Source organism: Lepidochelys olivacea, assembly GCF_965140295.1.
Source record: "Lepidochelys olivacea isolate rLepOli2 genome assembly, chromosome: 3".
NCBI classification, from domain to species: Eukaryota; Metazoa; Chordata; order Testudines; family Cheloniidae; genus Lepidochelys; species Lepidochelys olivacea.
In genome coordinates, this window is record NC_140413.1 from 55,094,468 (window position 1) to 55,114,471 (window position 20,004).

General features: G+C 40.3%; 1 protein-coding gene across 5 annotated transcripts in view; it reads left to right on the forward strand.

The window, feature by feature from the left end:
- The window catches only part of ADGRB3 (adhesion G protein-coupled receptor B3), a 620,721-nt gene that overhangs the window by 353,667 nt on the left and 247,050 nt on the right, over window positions 1-20,004 (forward strand). For all 5 annotated transcript variants that reach the window (XM_084625079.1, XM_084625076.1, XM_084625077.1 and 2 more), the window contains 2 exons: window positions 9,723-9,869; window positions 11,628-11,703. In XM_084625079.1, coding sequence (XP_084481205.1) covers window positions 9,723-9,869; window positions 11,628-11,703 — 223 coding nt within the window. The remainder of the gene's footprint in view (window positions 1-9,722; window positions 9,870-11,627; window positions 11,704-20,004) is intronic.

Genomic DNA, 20,004 nt, shown 5'->3' on the forward strand with positions numbered 1-20,004 from the left:
AGGCACGAAATTTGGATCTGGATCCAGATATCAAACTTTCAAAATTTCTGGATTGTTTCAATTGGGAATTCAGCCTATTATGAAAGTCTGGGCCATGTGCAATCATTGGTTCAGGATCTGTATAGATACAGGATTTGGGTCTATCAGACACATGGGAATTATTCATGCTAATTACTTCTTTTAAAAAATATAACATTATCTTCATTTTAGTCTGTTTGTAGTTTAATACCTGTATCTAAAAATACCTGATAATATCATTTCCGATGATGATGGAGTTGTTCATCAGTAAAATCCAGATCCATTTGTGAGCCTTCTCTTCCTTTACTCTTCTCTCTGGGCAATATCATGTTTTCTATGGATTCCATGTTGATGATTTCCAAATATATGTTTCCACCACAGACCCCGTGCTCTCTGCATCTTTGCCTGTATCTTTCCACTATATCATCCTGTTGACTGGATGACCAGTCAACACCTTAACCCTGATGAATGTGCATATCATTTTTCTTCCAAAACCCTTCCTCCTTCTCCCTTTCCTTGATGACTACCTCAAAGTCGTTTTTGGCTCCACTCTCTCCTTCTCTGTTCACATCCAGGCAATTGCTACATCTTGCTGCTGCTTCCCTTTGAATTCTCTCATTCCTCAGGCCCCCATTACCAAGACTTTAATCCATATTCTAATCCTCACCCATTTATTGAAAACTCTTGCTCTCTGGCCTCTCTCTCTCTGCAGTCTATCCAAAATGCAACTGTCAGGATCCTTTTCCTGTCCTCCTGCTCTAATCATGGGTATGTCTACACTACCAGCCAAATTGGCGGCCAGCAATCGGTCCAGTGGTGGTCGATTTATCGCTTCTTGTCTAGACGTGATAAATTGACCCCCCGAGCGCTCTCCCGTTGATTCCTGTACTCCTCTGCCGCAACAGGTGCAGGCAGAGTCGACAAGGGAGTGGCAGCAGTCGACTCACCACAGTGAAGATACCGCGGTGAGCAGATCTAAGTATGTTGACTTCAGCTACGTTATTCATATAGCTGAAGTTGCGTAACTTAGATCGATCCCCCCGCAGTGTAGACCAGGCCCATGTCTCCCACCACCTGGCTCCACAGTTGCCAACTTTCACACAGTAAATAAGCACCCAATTTTCACAATAAGCCAAAAATCAAGCTAATCCCATTTCAAAACAAGGCCAAAACAAGCGAATCCCTAAGAACTCCAACACTCTGTGTGACTAGATCCCTTCGGCATGCAGTCTGGGACCTTAGTGGGCCCACTGTGCACCTCTGACTCTCTCCCACCCCTGGCCCCTGCTTGCCCCTCATTGCCCCTGCTTGCTGGGAGCCGATCAAAAAAAGATGCAACAAGCTACGACAAACAACAAGCTACAAGCCAAACAAGCAACAAGCTATAAACCAACAGCTAGCCAACAAGCAAATCACAAGTCAATTAAGCCAAAAACAAGCCCAATTTCTGTGTGTTTTGTTTGGCATATCTGCCTGGCTCCCTTCCTTTTGTCTATAAAGTTCAAGCTCTTCTTAAATGTCAAGGCATTCTAGGGTCCTACACCAACCTAAATATTAGACATTGCTTCCTCCCTAAGATTTCTCCTCTCTCCCTGAGAGCTGCCTTGGGGCCCCATGCTGAAAGGTGCTCAACCCCATGAACTCCTTATAATTGCAGTGAGAATTGAGAGCACCCAGCACTCTTGGAAACACACAGCTCATTGTAAGATTGGGCCCCAGGACTTTTTTTTTATTCTATTTTTGCCTTTACCATGGCTCCTTGCACATAGAAAAACCTTCCACTTAATGTACGACAGGCCCTCATTCACTCCTTATCTCAGAAGCTTCCTTCAGGAAGCACTTCACCAGCCATGAAGATACATCCCTCTGTAATTGCCTGCATGGAGCTTGTTTGTATGTAATGAGTTTATTATACTGTATATTCTTCATGCTCATGCCTTAAACTTGTGAGTTGGAAAAGAGAGGATGTTCTTTGTCACATTGACCAGCAGTGAAGAGCCATATTCACCTTATGGGGTGCACAAATGATAAATGATTAATGATTGTTCCCCCCAAAAATGCTGATATTTTTCTAAGTATCTGAAGTGAGTTAAAGGGCTATGCAGCAGCAACAGCGTCTGGAACATAACATTTAGCTGTGTTGCCATGACCATTTGTACGTCACTAAACTTCCTCAGAGATTGAGATTTAATAGTTTCCATCTTTTAACATCATCTTCTATTTTTCAAACAATAAAACTTCTATTGTCTATAACAACCTTAGCCTATAATTAGTTTAATTTTAAGATAAGATACATTTATAATTTTCCACTTTGTTGTCCTTGAACAAAAGACAGAGATTTGGAGAGAAAGGGAGGATTTGCGATTTTGTCCAATTGATTTTATGACCTAGTACCTTGCCAAGGTTATTTTTGATCTCCAGATTTTTCATCAGAACAAATGTGGGGTCTTTAACCACTAAGAGAATGCAGCTACAATGAACTGTCAGTTTGCAAGTCTTCTCAAATGAATGCATTTCTGAGCTGGTCCTAATAAATAGCATAGAATAGAATAGCTTGATTCTGTTGGATCACTAAAGCACACACAAAAGGAAAGGGACATGCTTGCCATATAGCCTGTGAAAATGTATTTAGTTTAATTATATGAATAATAGCAAGATTCCAGAATTTCTTAAATGTATCCTTATCACTGCCTTAAGTTGTGTTGCCTTTTAACCTGAGCTAAATGGTATACCTACCATATTATCGCTGTGCCAGTATATTGCTGACATGTGTTATAGTCATGTTTAGCTGTGGGCAACTATGTGACCTTTCATGTGTGTTAATTATTCTTCACTATAGCGGTTTGTAAGTACAAAGTCAAATTGAGCCCTCTAAGTCTATGGTTCTCATCTCTGTGATATGTATGTTGTTTTACCTAGAGGTAGGCATCAGGCATCTTTCATCCCCATCTTTCATCCCCATCATCATCAGCCATCTTTCATCCCTCTAGAGAGCTCAATACTGAAGTATTCACAGAGCACAAGTATGGTGCTTTCTTAAGAAATTTTCTCTGATTGGGATATCGTTAAGCATCATACTGATGTGTTCACCAGAATAAAATTACACTCTCCCATCACTGTATTGGCTGTTCGGTACTAACAGCAATAAGAAGTTTCTTCTTCTTAGTCATGAAGGGTTCAGTATGGCATTTAAGGCACAGCTCTGTTGGCTATCGAGCCCCTGAAGTAGAATTCCTCCCAGAATTCTCCTGCACTCAGAGGGATTCCATCTCACCCACTCTTAGTCCCCCTTGGCCAATGCACAGGGGTGAAGGACTTTGTCTCTGGAAGTTCTCTACACCTACCCATGGCCTATGGGATGTCTTGTTCCAAGGATTGCACTTTGGGATAACATTTGTGAGGCACTACTGCTCAGGGACACCAGGAGTGGGCAAAGATGTCTTATTGCCCTCCCCTCCTTGCATTCTCATGGAGCTGCAGGGTGTATGTCGTGTCTTCTTGCTTTAGAACCAGACTATGTGTGGATACTCATAAAGAGTAGATTTGTGGGAAAAAAAGGTGATTTTTTTTTACATAAACTCATTGCTGACCATAGATGAACTTTAAATACAACTTTAAATACAACATGGAATACAGTATACAACTGTATACTGCTGTGAGATTTCATCTTGTGTGCACTGTTCAAGCACTAGGTTCCATCACACCTCAATCCATCTGATATATATGACTTCATGATATTTGGGGCAATCTCGAGCGGAATTATTTTTGTGATATTCTTTATGATAAATGGTTTGTGACTTTGGTCCTCAATTATTACTGGTACAGAACATGAACTGACAAAAGTCACAGTCTAGATAATGCATGAATTAGCTGAAGATTTCTGAAAGCTGCAACTATGGCACAGTTGACTGGACTAAACCTTGTTACCCTGAATTTTCCACTGCCACACTAGTAGCCTATTATGTGTTTCACTGTTTTGACATTAATCTTGAAGTGGACATTGGCATGGGATAATTCAAACAATTTTCAATATGATCAGGTAATCTGTTTGAGATGGAATCTGTGAAGAGTATAAGAGGGAATTACATATATGGCAGGTACATGGCTAGTGAGCCTTGTTATAATGTTATTATGTTACATGTGAATAGATGGAGTATGAAACTGTTTATCTGATGAGTCAATTAATTGTGAACCATGAACACACACATGTGCAAAAGTACCCCAAATAGGTGACTCTCTGTAACTACAGGTTACACATCGATCATGTCAAGGGATCAGGCCCTCCCATAAGCAAATCTGCATGAATAAAATTTGACAAGCACATGAGGAGGATTTCAAAGGGGATCACTAGAACTACTGGTATGCAGAGATCCATAACATATCCAGAGATCCACAAATGGTCTCACCGAGAAGAGGATTTCACCATTACAGATTATCATATAATGCCTTTAAAATGAAAGGTTTGGATTGGGGAGCTAAGTGGATACAGTAAATCTGCTATGAATATCATCTTTAATATACCCATTTGGCTTTTTGATGATGTGCTAAAGAGGACTTTGCTCCCTGCATATCCAGGGGAGCTGAGTGGAATGAGCTTATGCATTCAGCAAAGGAAGTAAGAGCTTACATGAGAGGTCAGCAGAATAATTCTAAAATTTATAAATATGTTTCCAGCTGAGGCATATTTATTTCTAATACAGACATTTCTTTTACATGAAAAAATCTGGAAAGAAATATACACATTTGATGTTCTGAAGTTTAATGCAATAGTGCTTTTATATGTTGTATACTGAACATGTGTTGATGGCAGATCTATTAATTTTTCCTTAGAAAATATGCATGGATACTTACAGGGAGCAACACCCTTGAACTGAGAAAACAAAACCAATTGGTATTATCAACTCAGGTTTGCTGAATGCAGAAAAAAACCATATATCTAGTATGCAGTAGGTGAGCAAGTCAGGAAGGGGCAGGAAAAGAGGAATGATGGAAGAACTTTACATAACACTTCCTTCCAGTTTTGCTTATTCTTAAAAGCAAAATGTAGAAAATTTCCTGGAAAGTTTTGGTTCTCAAACTACTATGAAGCTGCTACCCCCAGGCAAAAGCCCCACACAGGTCTAGTTTGAGAACCAGTTTGGTACTCAAACAGCAGATGAGCAAAGCTCGTCCTGAATTTAGCGCTAATTTAGAGTAATATATTTGGAAAGACAGCATCTTCTTTTTAATATATTGTACAGAGCAGATGTATACTTTACTTCAGCCTCAGTATATTGTTACCTTTGTTTAGCTATTTTTGACTGTGCTCATCTATTTATATTAGTATTGTAAAGTGAACCCTCTTCTGTGTGGGTGAAATTCACCCCTGTGTCTTGATAAAGTACAAAGCTGTGCACTACTAAAATCTCTCAAGCTCTGATATGGGAGTTAAATGAAACTTAAGAATTGTACAGACCTTGTGCTGGCCTTCTACACATGAGTAAAATTTAGCTAGGCATTTTCCCTCATTAAATATACTGTGTCAATGCACCAATGCATTGTAGAATGATGAGCCCCTAGTCTCCTCTAATTTATTCCTGTGTAAAACAGTGGAATTGAGAAGAGAATTAGGCCCAATGTTCTCCGCTCTGTTTAAAAAGTAATAACAGCTGCAGAATTCAGAACCAGATTTCAAACATCCCATCCAGAGGAATTTAGATCTGGGGCTTTGTTGTCCGCCCCTGAGAGAGCTAGGGACCAATTTGGAAATTTTGATCTCCATCCAGGTTTAGATTCTGAATTCTGCTGCTGAAAGTTGAGGTTGTAGTGTGGGTCCATGAGAAGAATTCCTCAGATCAGGAGTTCTGAACCTTTTTCTTTCTGAGGCCTCCCCCCACCCCCAAACATGCTATAAAGACTCCACGGCCCACCTGTGCCGCAATAACTGGTTTTCTGCATATAAAAGCCAGGGTGGCGTTAGGGGGTAGCAAGCAGGGATCTGGGCTTCAGCCTCATGTAGTGGGACTTCAGCTTTCTGCCTTGGGTTCCAGCAAGTTTAATGCTGGCCCTGCTTACAGGCCCCCCTGAAACCTGCTTGAGGCCCTCTAAGGGGCCCCAGACCCCTGGTTGAGAACTACTGCCTTAGACTATCTCTATAGTATGACCGAAGGATTTGAGTCCCCTGCTCGCTTGCACATAACTGTGCTAGCTTAATGAGAGCTAGCACAAGTATAATTAGCAATGTCGCCATGATAGCACAGGTGGACCCAGCAGAGGCACGGCTTATCTGTGCCAATTATATACCCGCCTAAAACTGATGCCTAACATGGGGGTATGTAAGTATTATATTTACAAACCAAAATAACATTAAAGCACTGGGAAACAGACCATTATAAAAGAATGGACCACATCATTAACAGAAAAATCTTTGTGTGAGAGAGCAGTGTGTACCATAGATTATAACATGCATAAACTATAGTGAGGACTTCTCATATTGTAAGTTAAATTATTGTTACTCAAGCCAGTGCTCCCATATTTTTGTTCTTCTGGGACCCAGATCTTTTTTCTTTTGTTCTACCTTCTTTTCTTTTTTTTCCTTCTTATTTGTTGTGAAATTTTTTACTAAACTTTTTGTTGAATATTATAACTATTTGGGACAGTACACAATTGTTGTTGTATTTCTTGGGCATTTTTGTACATTTTTACCACTCTATACAAGTGCAAGAAAAATACTTCAGAGTGTCTCTGAATTTCCTTTGGTGTCATTTTTTTGTTTTGTTTTATAAGCTTGGCATTCGGGTCATGAGGTTTTGTTCTGGTGATTAAAAAAACCATGTTGCTTTTGTTCCTACTGAACAGAGTGCTGAAGTCAGAAAATTTGGATATAAAAGTATGTGGAAATTGCAGCACTAAATAATTCAGGTGCCAATAGCTGGAGCATCATTCCTAATGCAAGTATAGCATACAGAGAACACAATAAAATAGAATGAATCAAATGTCATTCTGTTTTATTCTCTGTGTAGGATACTTATATAAGGAAACGACATTTGAGTTCCTGGCTTGTGAATGACCTGGCACCTGAATTATATGCAGGCTTTCCTAAATGCCCCTCTGATTTCAACACTCACATCACAGTAAACAGTTATTTTTTATGCTGCAGATTAAAATTGAGTCTGAGAACACTGAAGCATCATTTCACAATGGAAATGCAGCCGGTCATGCTCCAGATCTCTGTGATGAGTCACATATTAATATTCAATGTGAATGAAATTTAGATTTGGAATTAAAGTATGATGTACCGCAGTGCTGAAGATTTGTTACTGTACAGAAAGTGGTGCCCCTTTATGTATCCTGCTGGTATCTTAATAGGGACTGAACTAAGGCCGCTGTCCAGATTTGAGTGAACTATGTTCCCACATCTCCGTTATCATAGCTGACATTAATGGACACACATTGTTTGTAGTCTCAGCAAAGTGGCTAAAGAATGACAGGGCTTGGTGTGATCTGACCATCTACACTGATCCCTAGAAGTAATCCTTTCAGACAGGGCTGTGGCCTGTTCATAGTTGAGCTTGCATGGCTGTTGCCTGCTTTCTGGCTAAGGAGAGAATTTTATTCTCCAGAGTATAGATCTGGCAACTTTCACAAAATTAAACTGAGAGCTTTTTGTGTGGTTGGTTTTTATTTTTAGGGAAAGAACAAATGGTCTAAACCACATGTAGGATTATTTTGTATTATGAAAGCCATTACCTGAATGTTTAACTTGTGTATTATTAAACGCTTATCCTTAATGGCTGTTTTGGAGCCTTCATGTCTGAGAAGTGCTTAGGTATCATGATAGTGGGCTGAGTTAAAAATATATAGATAGAATCCAAAGAAATATAGTCCTAGATCCTTAACATTTCACCACTTCTAAAATGATTTTCTGTCCTGCAGAATGAACTCCATTGGATAACATTGATTTCCTGTTTTGTTTTGTTTATCTGAAGAATGAGGAACAGTCTTCCTGATGTACAGATGAAATAGTGTAACTTCAGAATGATAGACAGACAGATACTCTGTGACTACAATGAAAATATGTGCTAAGCAGTCTGAACATGTTAATTGTATTATATGTATTTACTTTTGGAAATAGTTTATTCCGGAAACTAAATAAACGTGGTTTTACATTGGTTCTCTGTAAATAAAACTCTCTAATTAGGCTCCAATAACCAGGAAAATTTTCTTTATACAACATTAATGTACTTAATATTGGAATTATAAAAGCATGTGAAAAACATGCAATCCATTTTATGCTCTAGTAATTCTGAAATACCTGAACTCTACCTTCTCCCCACGACACACAAGCACACATGCCAACCAAAATTTGACAAGGAAACACGTTCCTCTTGGGCTGTGAATTTATATCCCAAATCGTAACCTAGAGATTATTTTAACTGTCGCAATAAACCCCGGTGATAGTTTTATAACAGAGAGCCCAGAAGAGCCTCGAGTACAACCTCACCAATGCGATGCTCTAATACATAATCACTCTAATTTGGAACTAGGAACCAGTTGTCAAATAATACATTTGTGGAGCTAGTAATAGGTGTGTTAACTTATTTTTTCTTTAAAATGAAATCCACTTATGAGATGCTTAATAGTTTCCTATTTTTATTTTGCGGCTGTGATTGTCTTTCTCTTTAACCCCTCTATAAAACACTTGCGGTGAAATCATTATGCAAATCACAGACTTGACCTCATGTGCAAATTGCACCAAGTCTGTTATCCCTGTCATAAATTACTTAGGAAAAGCATTGCACAAGAAATGCTTATCAACATGGTTTACCTTAGGCACGGAGCTACCTCCAAACAGATTGCTTACCATCTCTCTGAATGTGCATAAAGACTTGCATCACTGTCAGCTGAGTACAAGTTGCCTGAATCTCACTAGACACTGACAGTGTTGCCATGGAGTTGCACTCAGATTTCAAGGCAAAGATAAAACCGATTTCTAGATAAAAAATGAGTTAAAAATGGAAAGAAAACTAACATGGGTAAACAAAATTCCAAATTGCCTATTTTAAGGTTTGTGTCTTTCTTTCTGTTCAGCTGAGTGAAGTTATGTGTATTTAGTCGTGGATTTTTAGTTTAAAAAACCCATACAATAAATATTTCATGGTGAGGAACTGTTGTTTTAAGGGAAGCTGATCATGTGGTATATTTTGTTATTCTGCTTTGTAGGAAACAACACTGGCTTGTAGTATGTGAATCTCTTTAATGGGTCTGTCTCCAGATATTTTTGTGCCCATGCAGGGGATAGAGGAACTGTTATTGCTTCATTAGCCTGATTCTAGCCGTTATATCTCCCAGAGCAATTTGCAGCATCCTCTTCCTTGTCCTATCACATTTAATCATTTCAGAATTTGCTCTGAAGGCACAGCTCAGATATGTGCTTACATGTGAATTTCAGGGTATGAGCCAGCACATTCAATAATCCTTGTTAAGAGAGTTAACATAAACCTGGCTGACAAGTGATAGAATCAATGCCATAACATTAATCCACTGTAGAACTATCTAATAAATTGAAAATAAAGTGTGTGGTCCCAGTTAATATCCTTATAAATTTTCATTTTATTTGAAATACATTATTGTACATTTTTGTTACTACTTTACTGTTATGACCTCTTAATAATGCTTTGAAGTGTAAAACACGTTTTATTTGATTTTATGATTTCTCTTAATAGTGGCTAGCATTCAGAAGCTTCCTGCAGCATCTGTTCTAACAGACATCAATTTCCCAATGAAAGGAAGAAAAGGAATGGTTGATTGGGCACGAAATTCAGAAGACAGGGTTGTCATTCCAAAAAATATCTTCACTCCTATGTCATCAGGTAAAGAAGTATTCAAGTATTATATTTTATTAGAGAATAAGTGTTTATTTAACAGTTAGACTGAGGAAACTGGGAAGCATGGACTCATCAGGCTAGTACTTAAAGTACCAGTGCTTTTGCTAACCATCTCTAAAATGAGTATTGTAATAATAATAAAAATACTTACCCAGCATTAAATATATGTGGTGAATCTTAATTAATGTAGGTAAAGAACTTTCAGGTTCTTGGACAAAAGGTCCTGTAGAAGTGCAAAGTATTTGCTTCATTGTATTGCCAATATTTTCAATATTCAGTATTAATACATATCAGGCAAAATCTTGGGATCCAGCTGTTCTGCACAGCGCTTTCCTTGCAAACGTACGGTTATAGTTGACTTAAAGCTATCCTATGCATTGCCCTGGTCCTATAGTCGGTGTGATAGCAGTGCCAATCTTCCATCCTAAAGGCTGATCTGACTTGTACTGGCTAATCCTCCCCAGAGTAGTTACACATGTTTTAGGTCCAATATATACTAGTGGTGCGGTGCAAATAAGCCACATGGGAGCATCTGCCCCCTTCATATTAAAAATGTCCTCTAAAGATGGTTTCTCTGGATATATCAGAATGAAGATAAATACACTGAAAAGCACTGACAGAGTTTACTACATACTGATGTATCTTATCAAAGAGCAATTTTAAGTGGATGACGGGATGGATTACCTGTTCTGTTCATTTCCTCTGAAGCACCTGACATTGGCCACTTTCAGAAGACAGGATACTGGGCTACATGGACCTTTGGTCTGACCCAGTGTGGCCATTCTTATGTCTGATATGTTCTAATATTATAAACAGAGCTCTGCAGAATATATTTCACAACGATGATGATTAGGGCCTTACCAAATTCACGGTCCATTTTCGTAAATTTCACAGTCATAACATTTTTGAAATCTTGAATTTCATGATTTCAGATATTTAAATCTTAACTTTCACAGAGTCGTAACAAAGCACAAATATGTATTGAAAAATGGCAAAATATAAACGTGTAAAGCCCTTAAGTCAGCATTTCTCAAACTGGGGCTCCCGACCCAAAACGGGGTTGCAAAGCTACTGTTCGGGGGTCACAGTATTGCCACCATTACTTCCGTACCTGCCTTCAGAACTGGGTAGCTGGAGAGCGGCGGCTGCTGGACAGGTGCTGAGTTCTGAAGGCAGTACCACCACCAGGAGCAGCGCAGCCTTCAGAGCTGGGTTCCCAGCTAGCAGCTGCTGCTCTCTGGCCACCCAGCTCTGAAGGCTGTGTCCCCACAGCAGCAGCACAGAAGTAAGGGTGGCAATACCATACTATGCCATCCTTACTTCTGTGGTGCTGCGGGTAGCAGCGCTGCATTCAGACCTGGGAGCCTGGCCCTGCCCTCCAGCCACCCAGCTCTGAAGGCAGCACAGAAGTAGAAGTGGCAATACTGTGATCCCTCTACAATACGCCTGAGACCCCCCTTTTGGGTCGGGACTCCCACTTTGAGAAACACTGTGTACTTGTATATATTTTTACTTGAAAGTATAAAAGAGTATAGTACACGGTAAAAGTACACAAAAGACCAGATTTCATGGGGGAGAGCAGATTTCATGGTCCGTGACGCATTTTTCATGGTTGTGAATTTAGTAGAGCCCTAATGATGATTTCTTTAAAAATAAGACATATATTGGAATATTAAATACTATCCATAGAGGCATGTGCTGACTAAGGCATTTTTAACTTTTATTTTTTGTTTTTTATTTTAGAACTAGATGAATCCACTGTATTTGTGCTTGGAGCGGTGCTGTACAAAAATTTAGAACTCATTTTGCCCACTTTAAGGTAAGAAATTATTAAGCTATCCAACATAAATTACATTACTTCAGGGACATGTCTGTAGGACATCTCAAGGTGAAATCAGTCAACAAGGATCATATTTGTTTATATAGTTCTTTATAGTATAGTATAAATTTTTTACAACTATTATTTAAAAAAATAAAATTGTCTTTCTTTAATGCATCATAGTGTATATTATGTTAATGACCTAATTAATTAATTAATGTTAATCAAATTGCTATATTGTAAATGTTGTTTAATCATTTAATCTGAACTTTAGCTGCGGGGGGCAGGGGGCGGAAGAAGGAAGTTTCCTTTGTAAGTATGTAAGCTGATGGATAATTGTAAAAAATACTCAGGCTTCATGTACTTGTACTTAAAACTGATGCTCATCAGTGTAGTGTAAGTGCTCTAGCAAGGATATACTGATTGTGCCTGGCCTCACTTTCACAAAAGCCACCACCATTAGCTTCCAGGTACGTTTTCAATTAAATTGCATTAGCAGAGGACAGTAGGGTTATATGAAGGGCCTTTTTTGGAAAGAAGAAATGCATACATCTGTACAGCTCCAATACTTCAGTTCTGAGAGCTGCACAAGTACCTAAAGAGAAAGGGAGAGCTCATTTTACTCCCAGACAGCCTAAAATACTAGAAACCAATATTCTTCCTTTTCTTCACGCACCATTGAATCAAATACCTCCATGCTTCATGGATAATAGCCCAACCTGTTTCACACAGTCTTTTGTGAAGTAGCTACTACTGATATCTTTTTTGTTTCACAATCAATCACTGAACATTGTTTCATAATAGTTATTAGTGAAATAGAAAACACAGACACTTTTCTCTCCCTTGCCCAGAGTTGGAGTTAAATCATGACCAAAAGGAGATAGGACAGGAATATACAGATTTTTTTTGCCAGTGATAATCTGGGAAAAAAAAGAAGAAAAGAGAGGTTAGTCCTGAAGAAAATAGCCTCCCAATCAAGTTCTAATGTGTTCTGCACCTGCTGTTGCTAGCCCCTATTTTTAAGGTAGAAATATCTACGCAATGCACCATTCTCCTGGCCCCTCCATGCCTTAATTAACTAAATGTCTGCCTCAAATGACAGGACATTGCCATCTAGAGAAGTACACTTAAGGAACAGTTCACACTTATGGTACTGCATAAAGAATAAATCATACTGTTCTCAAATTTTGGTGAACATTTTTCTATTTGGCATGCTAACTCCTGAAACCAGGAAAGAAGCCAGGAAGAGTTGTTTATGGCAGCAGTTTCTCTCTATTATTCCACACTCTGAGATATAGAGCCAAATGACTATTATATTCAGCTGTCTCTGGAATACCTTAGGGAAAGTCTGCCAGCCATGGAAGAGCATCAAGGTGGCCATGAATCATTCAAACCTTTATTTTATAAAGAGCTATCAATGGCCATGCCGTCAGTACTCCTAGCTTCCTCATTTTAATTTATAGAAAACAAGTCTGGACTACTGAAGTCCATCCATCTGCACATTCAAAGCTATTCAGGGCACTCCTATCTATACTCTGGATGGATAGGAATTAATGACTCACTGCTGCCCCCCTATTGAGGTTGATGGCAAAAATCCTAAACTACTAGACTTCTTCAGTGAGTGATTGGGTCCTAAATGTATAGCGAACAGGACATTGTGAGTCTTGAAAGGAGTACAGCTATTTTGCATGAGATTTTTGCCATTGACTGCTACTTTCAGCTGGTTCTTGGCTTCCACAGCAAGCTGACCTCTCCTCTGAACAACTGATCAGCCTTCCATAAAAAGTGGTTATGTGAGCTTCCAGGACCATGTGGCTTGGTGTTCTAAGTGTCTTTATTTATAAATAAAGCCTTTAGAACTGCAGATAAGAAGATACAGTTATCTCCCAATGCTCCTCAGTGTGCTCTGTGTAAATAGAATCAACTTTTGAGCTGCCCGTATTGTGATACAAATTCTGCAGACATGGTATTGTGGTTTATGTTTGTGTGTGTGAATCAGGAATAAAAACCTAGTATGTGTATAAAGACCTTCTGAATCAGGGCATAAGTATCATATGTACATTGTTACACTTCATCAGTATTTATCGTGAGCAGCGAACAGAGGACAGGCAAACAGAGGGAGTTTGCCTGGGAACCATCCAAGAGGAGCTAAGATGGCTGCTGCATTAGCGGGGCTGTGTTATGAGCTGGTGGGGGGAATATCCGAGTGTCTGTCTCCTGTGGCCATTTGTTTGACTGGAGCTAGTTGCAGGGACTGTTGACCATTTGTTTGTTTGTTTGTTTGTTTGTTTGTTTGTTTGTTTGTTTGTTTGTTTGTTTGAAAAGTGTGAATTGGGAGTGCTTTGTGAGGTGAGCCTTGAGTTGTTGATTAGAGGGAAGGCTTTGAGCCGGGCCAACTACTTTGAGCCAGCAGCCTTATAAAAAGGCAGCCAGTTGCGAACTCAGTGAGCGGCAAACAGAGGACAGGCAAACAGAGGGAGTTTGCCTTGGGGGAGTTCCCACCCAGTATTTTTGCCTTTCAGGCTTCTGTGAGAAGTAAATACATCATCTGAGGATGCTTTTAGAAGGAAGACATGATAGTGAGCGATCAACTGTTGTGACCTGTGCAGAATGTGCCATGTTTGCCTTTCTCCTAAAGGACAGAAGCAACTTCATCTGTTCAAAGTGCAAAGTGGTCTCCATATTGGAAAAGAAGGTTAAAGGACTAGAGATGCAAGTATCAACTTTACATTGTATCAGAGAAAATGAAGAGCAACAAGGGTGATGTCATGGTGGGCGTGTGCTATAGACCACCGGACCAGGAGGATGAGGTAGATGAGGCTTTCTGTGGACAATTAACTGAAGTTTCCAGAACACAGGCCCTGGTTCTAATGGGAGACTTCAATCACTCTGACATCTGCTGGGAGAGCAATACAGCAGTGCACAGACAATCCAGGAAGTTTTTGGAGAGTGTTGGGGACAACTTCCTGGTGCAACTACTGGAGGAACCAACCAGGGGTTGTTCTACTTTTGACCTGCTGCTTACAAACAGGGAAGAATTGGTAGGGGAAGTAGAAGTGGGTGGCAATCTGGGCAGCAGTGACCATGAGATGGTTGAATTCAGGATCCTGACAAAAGGAAGAAAGAAGAGTAGCAAAATATGGACCCTGGACTTCAGAAAAGCAAACTTTGACTCCCTTAGGGAACTGATGGACAGGATCCCATGGGAGGCTAATATGAGGGGGAAAGGAATCCAGGAGAGCTGGCTGTATTAGAAGCCTTACTGAGGGCACAGGAACGAACCATCCCGATGTGCAGAAAGAATAACAAATATGGCAGGCAACCAGCTTGGCTTAACAGTGAAATCTTTGGTGAGCTTAAACATAAAAAAGAAGCTGACAAGAAGTGGAAACTTGGACAGATGACTAGGGAGGAGGATAAAAATATTGCTCGAGCATGCAGGGGTGTAATCAGGAAGGCCAAAACACAACTGGAGTTGCAGCTAGCAAGGGATGTGAAGGGTAACAAGAAGGGTTTCTACAGGTATGTTAGCGACAAAAAAAGGGTCAGGGAAGGTGTGGGACCCTTAATGAATGGGGGAGGCAACCTAGTGACAGATGATATGGAAAAAGCTGAAGTACTCACCTCAGTCTTCACAGACAAGTTCAGCTCCCACACTGCAGTCCTGGGCTACACAGTATAGGGAGGTGGTGAGCAGCCCCCAGTGGTGAAAGAACAGGTTAAGTTAACTATTTAGAAAATCTGGACATGCACAAGTCCATGGGTCCAGATCTAATACATCCGAGGGTGCTGATGGAATTGGCTGATGTGGTTGCAGAGCCATTGGCCATTATCTTTGAAAACCCTGGCGACTGGGGGAGGTCCCGGATGACAGGAAAAGGCAAATATAGTGCCCATCTTTGAAAAAGGGGAGGAGAACCTGGGGAACTAGAGACCGGTCAGCCTCACTTCAGTTCCTGGGAAAATCATGGAGCTGGTCCTCAAGGAAACCATTTTGAAACACTTGGAGGAGAGGAAGGTGATCAGGAACAATCAACATGGATTCACCAAGGGCAAGTCATGCCTGACCAACCTGATTGCCTTCTATGATGAGATAACTGGCTCTGTGGATATGGGGAAAGCGGTGGACGTGATATAGCTTGACTTTAGCAAAGCTTTTGATATGGTCTCCCACAGTATTCTTCCCAGCAAGTTAAAAAAGTATGTATTGGATGAATGGACTATAAGGTGGAAATAAAGATGGCTAGATTGTCGGGCTCAACAGGTAGTGATCAACAACTCGATATCTAGTTGGCAGCCGGTATCAAGCGGAGTACCCCAGGGGTCAGTCATGTGGCCAATTTTGTTCAACATCTTTATTAATGATCTGGATGATGGGATGGATTGCACCCTCAGCAAGTTTGCAGATGACACTAAGCTACGGGGAGAGGTAGATACACTAGAGGGTAGGGATAGGGTCCAGAGTGACCTAGACAAATTGGAGGAGTGGGCCAAAAGAAATCTGACGAGGTTCAACAAGGACAAGGGCAGAGTTCTGCACTTAGGATGAAATAATCCCTTGCACCCTACAGGCTGGGGACCGACTGGCTAAGCAGCAGTTCTGCAGAAAAGGACCTGGGGATTACAATGGATGAGAAGCTGGATATGAGTCAGCAGTATGCCCTCGTTGCCAAGAAGGCTAACGGTATATTGGACTGCATTAGTAGGAGCATTGCCAGGAGATAGAGGGAAGTGATTATTCCCCTCTATTCGGCACTGCTGAGGCCACATCTGGAGTATTGCATTCAGTTTTGGGCCCCCCCACTACAGAAAGGATGTGGGCAAATTGGAGAGAGTCCAGCAGAGGGAAACAAAAATGATCAGGGGGCTGGGGCACATGACTTATGAGGAGAGGCTGAGGGAACTGGGCTTGTTTAGTCTGCAGAAGAGAGGAGTGAGGGGGGATTTGGTAGCAGCCTTCAAGTACCTGAAGGGGGGTTCCAAAGGGGATGGAGCTTGGCTGTTCTCAGTGGTGGCAGATGACAGAACACAGAGCAATGGTCTCAAGTTGCTGTGGGGGAGGTTTAGGTTGGATATTAGGAAACACTATTTCACTAGGAGGGTGGTGAAGCACTGGAATGGGTTACATAGGGAGGTGGTGGAATCTCCATCCTTAGAGTTTTTTACGGCCCAGCTTGACAAAGCCCTGGCTGGAATGATTTAGTTGGGATTGGTCCTGCTTTGAGCAGAGGATTGGACTAGATGACCTCATGAGGTCTTCCATCCCTAATCTTCTTCTGATCTTCCACATACTTGAAATTAGATTGCTGATACATATACTATTTACATCCATCAGCTAATCAGGTAATGGAGTGTGTTGGATTTCATTGCCTGCAGCAACTACATTCATAATTTGATCTCAAGACCTCAAGATATGACAACAAAGGCACTAGAGCACTAAATCATCCTAATGGAATGTTCATTCAGATACAACTCTGAATCTGAAAAACTCCAACACTCTTTTATGCTAAATAACTGTATCCACTAGACTCTTTCCTGGAAAATTGAACTGAAACATACATTAAATTAGAATTAAAAACTAGAATGATTTGTATTGATTTGAGTGGTGCTACACCAATTTATTAGGACCTGGTTATTACCTCCAGGGAGAGGTGGAGGTTTCCATTCCCCCACTCATATATACATCCTCCAGACAAGCTGTACTCTTTGAATTTCATCTACACTTAGTAAAGCAGAAATTACAGTCTTCTGAGTATTGGAGGTTAGGGTGGGTTTTTTTATTTGAAAGCTTTTCATTTAACAAAAAAATAATCTAGTTACATGATTTCATTCTAGTTGTTCTAATTGACTACACTGGCACTATTTCTGGAGTAAGATGAATAATTTATATAAATTTGGTGACTAGACACAATGTACAAAATAAAATTAGAAATGGCATTTGATAAACATCCTACAATATGTTGCACTAAATTCATGACAATGCTGCTGCCAGAAATATATTAACAACTAAACAGCGGGAATAAAGTAAAACAAAGTAATGAACCACTAGCTAAGCCAAATCAAGATTCCTTGTGTTGTGCGCTGACTGCCATGGAATTTGAGCCCTGGCAGCATGAAAAACTAAGTGACTTTGACTGGTGGAAGCTATGAACTTAAAGCTTTGCTACTGGCCCTAGACAGTTCAGTCCCAGCTATGGCAGGGGATGGGATGAGAGGAAAATAAATACTTAATTATATGCAATCTATTTTCCTGCACTTGTAAAAGTGACACTCCTTAAAACGTGCTCTAAAATGTCTGCAAATCTCTGGATTACCACAAGTAAATTACTTAGTGCTTTAAAAAAAAGAAATAGAATGTTTATCATTATATTGCGGGGGGAGGGGAGGAGGGACAAATTTCCAAGCCTTATGCAGTGAGAGATAGATGCAACATTTGTTATTGTTTATTAACAGGTTTAGTGTTAACTGCTTTCACACAACAATTTACAATATAACTTTTTTTTTTGTCACATGCAATGCAGCTGGATGTGAGAAGGAGGCTGGATAGTTCGGTAGATTGGTAATGGGGAACAGAACTTTCACCTATAGAAGCCTGGGGTGAGAACCACAAATGGGACTTTGACTCAGCATTGCAACACCTCATTTTTAGGCATTCTGCCACCTAGTGGAATCCTCAGCCTTGAGTTAGGTATCCATGTGCCTGGTACAAGGCATGGGGAGAGTTAGGTGCCTAAAAATGGGAATTACAAAGCCAGCCTGCTGAATGGAGAGCCAGCTAAACTAGCCTATAGGAGATGCAGAGCACACTAAGCCCTACCCCTCAAAGGGGAGTTAGGTGCCTTCACAGCCATCAACCTTCTCCAAGAGTCAGATGCCTAAATGAGGTCAGTCGTTTCTTGTAAGAACAACAAAAAAGATTTGAGGAGGAGGTGCTCCCCTTATAGCCAGTGGGTAAAGCACTCACCCAGGATGTCAGAGACCCAGGTTCCAATTCCTACTCTGCCTGATGTGTTGTAGGAATTTGAATCAAGGTGTCCCATGTGAGTGCCCCAATCACTGAGCTATAGAGCTATTCCTCTTTGTACAAATAATTAAATACTCATTGGGCCAGAGAGAGTTAGAATGACTGTACAGTCCCATGATTAGGGCACTCACCTAGGACTGGGATTTGAATCAAGGTCTCCCACATCCTGAATGAGTGCTCTAAGTGGTCGGCTCTTGTGGTGGTCGTAGTGCCCCCCTTATGCCCCTCAGTCATAGAATATCCTTCTGCTGTATTTTGCCAGAGTAACTGTGCTCAGAGTATGCTTACTAGATTGGACCCCACAGATGAGACAGGCAGGGGATACCTAGATTGAGAATGAAATCAGGGTTTGGGCGTGAGCTCAATGCCAGTGTCCAGATTGAGACAGTTTTGCACATGCCCACTAGCAGGGATTTAGGTGCCTTCAGGGTTAGGCAGCTGAGTGGGGGTTCTGAGGATCCACATTTTGGATTTAGGCACCTGAAGGAGAAGGTAGGTTCCCATATCCCTCTGTGAATCTGACACCTGATGTGAATAAGGCCTAGACTTGTAGTGACTGAATTCTATCAACGTATGCCAATAGTATACATGAAATTAATTGTAGTTGTTCTAGTTCCCAGTAGAAAACTGTTTCCCACTACTATATTTGGTCATAAATTAAGGATTTCATTATCCGAGGCTGTCAGTATACAGTATGTCACAAACTACTATATTAGGAAATTAAGGCATACAATGAGTGTTAAGGCCTGATTTTACTCTGATTTACTCTGAGGATAACTTCATTAACAATAAATCCTGTAAACTCGCTGCTGAGTGAAGAGAATTGGACCTATTAATTGTTCTTTAAAATACCTTTTTGAACCAGACAAATAAGTATGTTATTGCATTTGTTATTCTATCCACTTTACGATAACGATAGTACATTTTTTCTAGAATAAACAGGCACAATGGATACTTTTCACCAAATGAGAGTTATTCCCTTCCCATGCACAAGTGGAAAGACAAAAAGATCTCATTTTCATTTAGTAAACAAATATTTTGCAATATTGTAGGTAATACTTTTGTACTGTAATGTGCAAGACTTTGTTTTCCTAATAATTTATTGAAATTTCTAGGGCCTCACTGAATACTGTATACACTGAATAATGTTTCCACAGCTGTGGTATAGGCCCTGAGGTCTCTCAACATGCATATTGTTGTTACGTTCTCAGAAAATTGATTTTCAGCACAATAATTTTCAAAACAACATTATGTATAATTCCCCTCTTGGGTACTAT